The 11,802-nt window shown below is 37.2% G+C and overlaps 1 protein-coding gene across 1 annotated transcript; it reads right to left on the bottom strand.

The window, feature by feature from the left end:
- Positions 1–1,920: 1,920 nt before the first annotated feature.
- On the bottom strand, positions 1,921–11,128 carry LOC103330955 (Splicing factor, CC1-like protein). The gene is made up of 13 exons (XM_089044400.1): positions 10,228–11,128; positions 9,300–9,378; positions 7,693–7,749; positions 7,149–7,204; positions 6,091–6,319; positions 5,503–5,589; positions 5,348–5,422; positions 5,082–5,165; positions 4,462–4,526; positions 4,187–4,385; positions 4,018–4,106; positions 2,458–2,572; positions 1,921–2,202 (listed from the first exon to the last, which is right to left on the bottom strand). Exons 1-13 carry the CDS (start codon positions 10,977–10,979, stop codon positions 2,167–2,169), a joined length of 1,923 nt encoding a protein of 640 aa, XP_088900526.1. The 5' UTR covers positions 10,980–11,128; the 3' UTR covers positions 1,921–2,166.
- Between the last annotated feature and the right edge of the window lie 674 nt (positions 11,129–11,802).

Here is an 11,802-nt window from a genome sequence, read left to right as displayed (position 1 = left end):
AGAGATGAGAGAAAACTAAAGTGAAGGACAAGAAAGAAAAAAAAAGGAGAGAAGAGGAAAGGAAAAGAGAGAGGAGAAAGAAGAAAGAAGGAAAAGAAATAAAAAAAAATAAAGAGGAGAAGAGAGAGATGGAAAAGAAAGGAAAATACAAAAGAAAAAGAAACATTATAAATATCAAAAGGCATACATAAAATGACAAAGTTATTTGTTGCATGGTGGATAAGACTCTTGAGAGAAATGAGGGTGGTAGGGGTTTGAAACCCCTTGTGTGTGTGTGTTGAAGTCTCCATTTCTCTTCATTTTTTCAGCGGGTTAGAGGGTTGTACACGGGTTGACACGACCCGTTTAATAAACGGGTTAGACAGGTATTATAGCGGATTAGCGGGTTGATCCGAAACCCACCCGTTTATTAAACGGGTCAAAACGAGTTGATCCGAAATTGACTTGTTTTTTTATCGTGGCGGTTGAACCCGCTAATTTCTCGTGCTGGTTTCGAGTCGTATCGGTCGTGTAAATTGCCACCCCTACCTAGAATTACAATATAGCATTAAATGCATTCTTTTTCTTATTTGATTTCATATGGGTATGTTGGGGTCCTTTTCCATTGGAAGGCTTGTTTGGGCTTTTTGATTCTTGGACTGCCATAGAGTGGTAAATCAAGCATTCGTTGTCCCTTTTTTTTTTTTGAGTTAGCAAGAACTAGGCCCAAAGCATCCCGAGGGATAAGTAAGTCCTAGGGGAGTACTTCGTTATTCTTCTAGCGGCTGCGTGTTTTGTGCTAATGTTTCCGGTAGCTAGACGAAGAGTTGGAGATGGTGTATTGATGTTGCACAAGCTTGGCATGAGAGTTTGCTTTGATGAATCAAGATGTTATTAGGCTTGGCATGATGAATCAACATGGAAAGTGATTTCCCCTCAAATCCGTTCCGTGAACCAAACGGGCCTAGGGGTAGACCTCATCTCCTTGTAGTTTAGACTATCGCTTGTACTCACCTAAGAGGAAATTAGTCTCGTGATAACCCAACTTAAGCTTTTAACAATAACATTAGAAATTAGTTACAAAATACGATAAACATGATTAGACTAGAGTGAAAAAATAAGCACTCCAGTCCGTCATCCAAACAGTTCTTTTTCCAGTTAAGAGTCAGTCCCCAACCAGGCATTAAAGTCATCGACCTAGGTACTCCACATCATAACATATATTTAGCCAGCATACACATAGTAGAATATAGACACTCGTATTTAGAGCACCATCATATAATTTTCTCCGAAGCTAAAATAGGCCATAAGCTTTTATCTCAACCTCAGGAAAAGATACACCTGAGTTTCACACATGGATTTCACCAGCGTACCCCTTAAAATTGTTCGAAGATAGTATTTATCAAGACAGAGTTAGAAGAGCAACAGTAGCACAAAGATGAGAAAGATCATGTTGTATTGGCAATGAGGTCCTTGATTTTGTCATCTTCCATGTCGATCGAAGGTTACATGTCAAGGAAGAGGCCATGAGAGAGATATAATACACAGACGAGAAAAAGAAGGGCGAAGAGCAAAGGAGAGAGAGAGAGAGAGAGAGAGAGATGAAGTTAGGCAAGAATGAGGGAAAGTAAGACACGTGAGGATGAGATTAGACTTGCAGATGGGTTTCAAAAACTAGATCGGTAATTCGTTTTGTTGAGTTGGCCTTCTGCTTTTCCCACCCCTAGTTGGTATCTTATGAACATGTTCCCAAGGATCCAATATGACCACTAAGGTCTACGTTGCCACAGTACTGTTCTATGGAAGTGGATGGAAGTGGGCGGGCTGTTAGTTAGAAGTTCAGCCGGTTGGTGTCTCCGGCACTACGCATATTGTTTGACAACGCCATTCACAAAGGTGAAAATAACAGGGAGTTCGTAAGATTCAAAACACCAGCACAGATAAATTAAACTCTTAATATTAGTTAATGATATAAAACAGACGGTTGGAGTACAAAATTACACACTTCTTCCACCAAGCGAGTATCATGCATTCGATGTAATCATACATGTGTAAGGATCAAAACTAGGAAATTTTGTATCCTAAAAGGACAAAGAAATTGACCCAAAAAAATAAAAATAAAAAGAGGACAAAGAAATGACTAGCTGTAAACTAAAAACACCTCCACAAAGACACTTTGACTCCATTCTACGCTCCAAACCTGGCCTCGTACACTTGCGGTTGCTGCAGCACAGACCAAATGTCAATGAGAAACGATATAATTCATTTAATTAAACAGATACAAGAAGGAACTCCAAAAGGTAAAGTCAATGCATCTTGTAAAACCTATGGATTCAAAATCCACCAGGGAGTTCAGTTCTAGGTGTGTCCATAAGGTCTTTAGTACTATATTATTTTAGACCCATGCAAGAATTACCAAAAGCATATTTGACATCAGAAATGGAAAAATAAACTTCCGTCAGGGGCAAGGTAGATTACCATGAACAGGGCTGAAATCTGCCTGCCTGCAAACCATCTCAAATGCATAGATTGTTGCGCTGCAGCTGCTGCTTCCACAGTTTCAAACCGCAAATACACAAAACCAGCAGTGTTTCTGCATTTAAACAAAACAAAGGATGGAAAAGAACTTCTCAAATTTTGAAATCCACATCCTCCTCTCCCATATCAAACATGTATGCAGACGCATGCTTGCAAGAATAGCCTGTGTACTCTAAGCAGTTGTCCACATCATCAAACTGAAATAATATCGGAAAATGGAGAGCATTCTAACAAAACCTTTGTTTCTTAACCAGGAAAATATTAAAATATTTCATTACTCAACGTAACTAAACTTATGTTCGAGTTCTCTGTCATAAGGGTTTTGAGGAGCTATCCAATCCTCCTTTCGCTCTATGGTTTATGCTTAGAAAGTACTATAAACACACCAAAGGATTTTAAAAGGGGCCTCCCTCAAGGCTAATAAAGTGACAAAAGTAACAATTACATTATCAGATGCAACATGCAAACGTGCCAACTAAAGGTTTTGACTAGTGCAATATGTAAGCTCATCTTATCAATTTGTATTGAGGCAGGTGAATTTCTAATGAACCAGACACACCTGTCCAACCGAAGCAGGAGATACAGGTTGGTCCTTGAACCACCCTTAAATGTTTAAAATATTTTCAATCTCCCCAGATTACTTTGGTGTAGTGGCCAGGTCACAAGTGTTTTAAACCAACCCAGCCAGCACATCTAACACCCAATACATGCTCTTATTGTTGACCCTAATCCTTATTTCCCATCCCCAGCTGCCAACCCCTCTGATTTCTAGGGATGGGCAATGGGTACCAACCACCACCACCACCCCCTAGTAGGTACCCCATTGCCCATCCCTACTAGTTTCTCTTCTCTAAGTCTTCCATCCCATCAAGTCTCACCAGTCATTCAAAGACCCCTATTGATTTTCATTATCTGCTGTGCTTTATCTATTGAGGTGATTTAGGATTTTTTTTTAATTTTTACTGTTGAGAATAACAAACTCTATATGCACTGCATGCTTGATTTTATGTCCAATGGGAGATTGTTTTTGTTCAGTATGTGCTTTCATGCTTCTTATTTTTCCTTTGCACACCCCGTCTTATGGTCTCTCTCCCTCTCTCTAACAGCCTCTCTTTTTTTCCCTGCTTTAAATCAAAACAAGTTGTTTCTGGTTTCTCTCTATTTCAAGTGCTGTAGTCTTCTTGTGGGTTATGTTGTTTTTTCAATGCTTCCACGCTCAAGCACAACCCAGAAACTGAACAACCCAACCCTTATTGAATCGGGTTGGGGTAGCTTGGTTGAAACTTCTTCAGTCAGTTTCAGTTTCCAATTTTCCCAAACCGGTAAGGTCTGGTTGGTTGGAAGCTTGGGCCTCAACCTACCTCCAAAACCAATCTGTGCCATGCCCAAATTTGTAAGATATTTTCATTAATACAAACGACATCTTCCAATACTGTCACACAAACAAGATATTTATAATATATTTTCATAACCAGTATGTATATATATTTATGCACTTACTTGTCCACGTATATATGCTTCACCCGGCCACATTTCGAGCATTCTTCTTCAACATCATCTTTAATGTCTATATCAAAATCTGGCTCCCTCTGCAATATAATATTAAATTTCAAAACAAATTTTTTTTCTTCGAAGGAAAGCAGAACAATCTTTACTAAAGAGCACAGACCTCAGTGGCTGGATCAAACATATTCTTTAATAGTAGACATTCACTGGGGTTTCCAATGGGTTCGGTGACTGCAAACGGCATAACTGTAGCCGGAAGAATTGGAGCAGAGACTGCCGCTTGGCCATTGATCGGCAAAGTACCAGCTCGTTGATTTGGTGCTGACCCATTCAGCACTGGAACTCCAAGAGACCCCGCAATACTGCCAAAAGAGAAACAATCAGAAACAAGATCATGACATAATTATCTGAAATCAGTGAAGAATAATGAAGACAAACCTTGTGGCAATACCAGTGCGATCCAGCTTCTGCATTAGCAATGCTCTCGATTGGGCATTTAAAGACTGCAAAGAAAGACGCTTCACATCAGAGGAAGTCACATTTGTAGAAATTGAATTATTCATTCATATTATACACTTCAAGAACAGGCAACTTATGGCTCCCACAATTGAAATTCACTGTTCCAGGATTCTCCATCCTTCCATGATAACATCTGTTTTGTTGTAATTCTGCAATCCAGGAGGATGGAAAAAGCCTTTCCTTTTCCCCTTTCCATGTCATTTATAAGTTCCTTTAATCTGCTTTAAGGGAAGCCGAGCATCCAAAAGTATGATTTACTAAACTGCATAGGTCAATCCCTTGATATATAATATATACACATGCTTAGTATTAAATATCAATATTTTTTGACGTTCCCTTATTTTTAACAATTACTGGAAGTATTTTATGCTCTTTCAGAATACTTCATTTAAAATTTCCATCATTTAGTCTGAAAACTGATATTTTGTTGATACTTATATTTGTCAACCTTCGGTTATTCCATTAACATCAATATTAGTGCTTAAAATATACATGAAAGTACTAACATTCAATAACATAATGAAAAGATTGAAACCCACCAAACCACCCCCATCATCATCATCAAAGTCTGCAGATTTTGCTCCAGTCTCTTGTGATCCAACATGATCCGTAACAGATGAAACCTACATACAGTGTCCAATAACTGTGTTAACATGGGATCTCCACAAAAGAAAAAAAAAAGTCGTTATGAAGGTATAACCAGATATACTGACAAGAAATCACAAATATTAAAGCTATCATTTCCCTCTAGAAACTTGTAATATCCAACTTCCCTACAAATCTACAATAAAAAATGCAAACCAACCTTGATGGTTCGACCAGCAATCTCCAACTTTCCATTCAAACTTTGAGCTGCCTTTGCATGTTCTAGATGAGCAAACTATAAACATAATGAACAAATAAATAAGTACCAACCAACATAAAAATCTTCTAAACAGAAAATGGGAAGTAATCACTGACTTGAACAAAGCCAAACCCCTTGCACTGTCCTGTCTCAAGATCAAGGGGAAGTTGCACGAGTTCCACTGGACCAAATGGTTCAAAAATCTGAGCATTCAACATAAATAAAAAAAATATTGTCAGGAAAGAACTCCTAATTTTATTAGAGAGTTGAAGATAAAAAATACCGTTAACAACTCCTAGTTTATAGTAGTCCCATTTATTGACATGGTTGATTGTTTCATAGTGTAGATTCATTACTTAGAGCATAAACTTAAGGTTTCTAGTCTCGGATCGATTAGTCGCTTCAATTTTAGCTTCAATTTAAAACCTAAAATTGAAACTCTAAGGGACCATTATATGCCCTAAATAATCAACACTGTCGATAATAAATGGGACCAAAGTTGAAGAAAATTGAAAAGATGTGAGGTTTTCTCAACACATCCTGCCTTTAAGAAAGACAGGACATCCTACACAGAGAGCACATGCATATATAAGTGTCCATATAGGGAAATGTCCTCTTGCCAGACAGTTGCTTATGTTGTTTACACATAAAAGTAAACATATATTTAGAAAACTAAACATAGATGACAAACCAAGTAGCAATACCTCTCTAAGGTGAGTCTCAGTCATGTTAAAATGTAAGTTCCCTACATACAGTTTCCTATCAACTGCACCATATGGTCCTGCAACACCTACGGCCCCACCAGATGTGTTGGACTGAACAAGATTCTTTTCAGCCTCTGAAGGTTTTACCATTACAGGTTGTCCTAGAAGTAGTTGGCCAGAGAGAGCTATAGCCATTGGCACAGACATTGCATCATAAAACTCAATATACCTGCAGTATCAACGGCCCTACACAGTAAGTTTGATGGAACATACAAGACCTTAAGTATTGCAATAAAAACTTACAAAGCATATATCAAAGAGATGTAGGGAAACAAAAACTCTAGGGCAGAGAGCTCAAGCTGAATTTCTTTTGATGAATCTGATGACTCATATAAAAGATAATGTTAGCTCATCACAATAAAACAAAAACATGAGTACTACATTAAAAACAGATCTACAAGAAAACACTAATAGGATAGGGCACATGGGAAAATAAAAAAGCAGTCATATGAGCTAAAGTTTGATAATGAAAACCAAATCATGAAAATTAACAGTGAACTTCCAAATAAGCCTTAACTAGGACTGGAAAGAGCACTAAGATGTCAACCACACTTTGAACTTATGAAATACCAGAACCAAAGGAAATCGAGATAAAACTGTCCACTCGCGCCACCCACTTAAAATTTTACCATTCAGAAAATCTGCTATCATAAATAAACTCCACTAAGTCATTACCAATTTCCACAACAGAATGGGAGGACCATTAAATGAAGAATTTGAAAAGGTGCACTGGGATGCAGAACGGTGCCCTTATAGCAGGAAACACGAAGAGGAAGAAAGCGGGAAACGATAAAAATTAGGTTTTTGTCGTCTACCTTGAGTACGCAGCATGAATTGATTAAACATGATTGCAAGGTATTCCCACCATCCCTCATCATTATCGCATTGCTAGTCCATTTAAGAATACTGTTAAACTTGATTCTAAAAGGATGATATGCAAACTATCCTACAAAGTACACACACATGACTATAATATAGTTTCATATAAATGCACATACCCAACTCCTTTTGACCGTCTAGAATTCCTGTCCATGATCAGTCGTACATCCCTCACCTGAAAGTGGGAAGAAAGAAACAATAACAAAAATGTAAGACCAAATAGAAATTCATGTATTGAAAGAAAAGTGGCTTATAGAGAGATATTTTAGATATTGACACTACGTGATAAAGCACCTAGTTTGGGGTGTTCACAACGTGACCGCATAACTCATTTGCATATTTTCACTCACCCCACATATACAGAATGTTGAGACAATAGAAAGTCATTATATTACTCGTAACTGAAGGCAGAGGAGCATGTACTGCAACAGGAAGCAAATGAATCTCAATAACATGCAACCATAATGTGTGAAGGAGTGTCTCATGCAACAACATTGTAATTATTATCAGGTATTAGGATTAAAAGATTAGAATCCTAATTCAGATATCACAAAATGAGAAAATAAAGGTAGCAAACCTGGTTATATATAATATAACATAACCTTCGTCAAAAGGGAAAAAAATTATCTAATAATCTAAAAGAATGAATGAATTTCAACCAACCTTGCCCGCTTTTGAGAAAAATTCATAAACATCTCTCTCGGTTGCCTTCAGTGGCATCTGTCATCACCAGATTAAACCAACCAAAGAATAGTCAGAGAAATTGCAAAAGGGAAAGAATTTGGTTAGGTTCATTGCGTTCCCATATCAACAATCATTCTGCATTTATCAGCTCAAATTTTATATCTGTAAACATCAACTTGACTTTAAAAATCCTAACATTTGAAATAAACTCTCAATTTTCTCATATCATTCTGACTATTTTATTGTGAGTCTGACTGATCCCTTAACAACATTTACTAAATAGCATTAATCTGTAATCAAAACTAAGGGCCCGTTCGGTATCATTTTCAAGGGCCATTTTCTGTTTTTGTTTTCTGTTTTCACGTGAAAACGTGTTCGGTGGGTTGTTTTGAGAAACAAGCTGAAATTGTTTTCTGAGAATGAAAATGAAAGTATGAGTAAATGTTGAAAACGCCAGAAAGTCGTTTTCGTTTTCGGCGTTTTTGTTTTCAGTCTCTCCAAATCAAAGCCAACTCTCCTCCGTCACTTGAGCAAACAATCCAATCAAATTATATCCAAAACAATCAAATCTCCTCCTTCCAACCATAATCAGCCCCAAAACTTCTAGAAAAAAAAAACTCATAATCACACAAATCTGCAACTAAGAAAAAAAAGACAGAGAGGAAGAAGAAAAGAAAAAAAAAAGGGGAAGAAGAAGAAGAAGAAGAAGAAGAGAAAGAATCAGAAAGAGGGAGAAGAAGGGAAAGGGAAAAAAGAGAGAGAGAGAGTTGCAGAGGGAGAGATGAGAGAAACCAGCCACCACATACCCAGCTCAACCACCATCACCACCCAATCTAACCACCACAACCATTAATTAGTGGAACCGGAGAGATGGGTTGATGGGATTCATGTAATGGAAGGAAGGAGGAGTGAGTGAAAAAGAGGGAAGGAAGAAGAAGAGAGAAAGTAGAGAAGAGGAAGAAGGAAACAAAAAGGAACGGGTCTGGGAAGGAAAGAGGAAGAATAGAGGAAGAAAGAAAGAAGGAAAAGGAGAAAAAGGAGAAAAGAAAAAAGAAAAAAGAAAGCAGAAAAAAGATAGTTTTATCTTTTAAAAAACAATAGAATTTTTCATTTGTTAAATTATACATTTTTAAAAATATTTTTTCAAAACAGAAATTAGCAAAAATACCCTTGAAAAATAATTCACATAATATTATTCTCAATTTGTACTACCAGACATATTTTCATTGTTTATAATAATTTTGGCCTCTAAAAATATCAGAATTTTAAAAAAAGTAGAACTGAAATTAGTAAAAATACACATGAAAAACAATTGTACTACCAGACACGTTTTCATTGTTTTTGTTTTCTAAACATGTTTTCTAATTATCTACCAGACGCATTTTTATTTCCTAAAAATGCAAATTTGTTTTCTTGTTTTCATTCTCTGAAAATATTCTCAGAAAACATTCTCCGAAAACGTTACCAGACGGGCCCTAAAATTTCTAAGAAAACCAAGAACCCCTTAAAAAAGAATCAGGATTAAGACTTGATTGCAAATAAAATTAAAATAAATTTCTTGAAGAGCAAAGGCACAAGCCACATACCTGGTAAGCAAAAACAGTTCTCTGATCCCTTTCTGGATCAGCTTCAGGCTCCACCGCTTCTTTTTTGTCTTTAAACCTCCTGGCATTTGAATGTCATTTGACACAGTTAATAATTTGAAACTATAACATAATTATCATTTTCAAATGAAATGTTTAAGGATTACTTTTCATAACCTAGGCATTATGGTGCATTAAAAAGGGCAAGAACCCTTCCTTAATATAATCCATGTACTTGTTGGCATGCAAAAGAACCCCTTTCTGTAATGAACATATTATTATATTGTTAACTGTAATACGTCTCTAACTATTAGCAAGAACCTTGACAGGAAATCACAGCTACTAAGATGACGGAATATCTGTATATCAGTTGAAATTTAATACTTTCTCCAAATTTTAACAGTTCAATACGTTCTCCAAAACAAAAAAAAAATTCAATACTCCTCGCAGCAAGTAATAATTAACAGTTGAAGAAGAGAAGGACAAAATCTTGGTCTACAAGAGAGAGTTGCAATACCTAACACAGCAAAACATGATATATGTCAAATCTAATCATAAATTCCTTTTAAAACAGAGAGTAACCAGCCAAAAACTATAATGCCCTGGTAAAGAAAAGTTCTGGCAAACAATCCTGGGGCCAAAGCTCGATTCATTCTTAACTATTAATTTCCTAATCTAAAAGTAAAATTGAAAAAAAAAACATCATTGTAACTACTCCGAGTGAACAGCGGTTGCTTAAGTAAAAAATGTTTGAAGGTGCGAGACAAATAATGCGTGTAGTTCCCACAAAACTATCCACATTACCATACAAAATACTTATGCAAGTACCAACACGGGCATTAAGAAGAGCAAACCAGATAAAGTATGAGAACCTAACATCACAAAACAACCCAATTGAAGCAAACAATCATATTATCAATACTAATATTACCTGCTCTCTCTCAACTCAATTTCTCGTTCCCTTTCTCTAATTTCCCTCTCCCTATCACGATCAGAGCGGCTCCTACTTCTGCGAGACCTCTCCTTCTCTTCGCGGTCGATACTTCTGCGAGACCTCTCCTTCTCTTCGCGGTCGATACTTCTGCGAGGCCTCTCTTTCTCTTCGCGGTCGCTACTTCTGGGAGGCCTTTCTTTCTCTTCGCGGTCACTACTTCTGCGAGGCCTCTCTTTCTCTTCACGGTCACTACTTCTGCGAGGCCTATCTTTCTCTTCACGTTCGGATCGACTCACACTCCTCCTAGACCTCTCTTTCTCCTCCTTCTCTCTCCTCTCTCTCTCCTCCCTTTCTCTTCTATCTCTCCTCTCTCTTTCCCTCTCCTTATCTCTCTCCCTCCTCTCTCTTTCTCTCTCCTTGTCCTTGTCCTTGTCCTTGTCTCTACTACTCCTGTCTCTGTCTCTTTCCCGCTCGCGATCACGATCTCGGTCCTTGTCCCTTTCGCCCTCTCTCTCCCTCTCTCTACCACTTCTGTGGTGCCTATCCTTATCGCGGCCATTCTCGTACTCGCCCTTCGACCTCTTACTGCTCTTCCTATCCTCATCTTCGGCACCGACCGAAACGTCGTCGTCAACCTCTCTTTTTCTGTAACTCTTCTCGGTTCCGTCCTTCTTCGTTTTCTTCTTCGAGTCCCGCTCGTCGTTCTCCTGTACAGTCTTCTCCAGATAATCGTACTCGTCGAAGTCCATCGCTGGCTTCAGAATTGCTTGCCAAGGTTCTCTGAGCTAGGGTTTGTCGAAACCCTAGGTTTACCAGAAAGAGGGAGCAATAAAACGCTGTGTATTCGGAAATTTTATAGTTCTAGGGTTTTGAAGAGTTTCAGCAAATGGGAAAGAACTTTGGTTGTTTCCTGTGTTTCTCTACTAAGCTGGGATGTAGGGCCGGATGTAATTTGCGCATATACGAAGGCCAAAAGCCCGTGGGAGAAAATCCATCAAGAAAAATAATAAGAAAAGCGCAAAAGACGAGGTTAAAATTCTATTTATCTATTTCTTTGAGTGCGGCTACTTCTTTCCCCTCCCATTTCCTCACTCACTTTATTTTCTCATTTACCATGTAAATTTAAAAAAACACTATCTTATCTTTCCAACCACCATTATTCATAAAATACCATTTAATTATTAATTAAAGCAGTCCTGATTTTCCTGGAAAAAATTTTAGAGCCCGTCTGGTAATGTTTTTGGATGATATTTTCTAAGAATATTTTTAGAGAATGAAAACGAATTTGCATTTTCAGAATTCGAGAATGCATCTGGTAAATTAATTGAAAAAAATAAAAAAATAAAAAAAGTGAAAGATATCTAGTAGTACGATTTTAGAATAATAATATGTGAGCTATTTTTCAAGTGTATTTTTGCTAATATATGTTATAAAAAAACCCTAGACAAAGAATGTATAACTTTAATAAAAATGCATCATATAATCTATGTGAGTTGTTTGTCATGGAATTATGGAATAGGGAAAAAAAACAAAAATACAGATAAATCTTTCATGAACATTCTAATTAATTAA

This window comes from Prunus mume, linkage group LG1 (assembly GCF_029339155.1).
Source record: "Prunus mume cultivar Tortuosa linkage group LG1, ASM2933915v1, whole genome shotgun sequence".
Classification (NCBI taxonomy): Eukaryota; Viridiplantae; Streptophyta; class Magnoliopsida; order Rosales; family Rosaceae; genus Prunus; species Prunus mume.
This window is presented reverse-complemented; position numbering and strand designations above follow the sequence as displayed.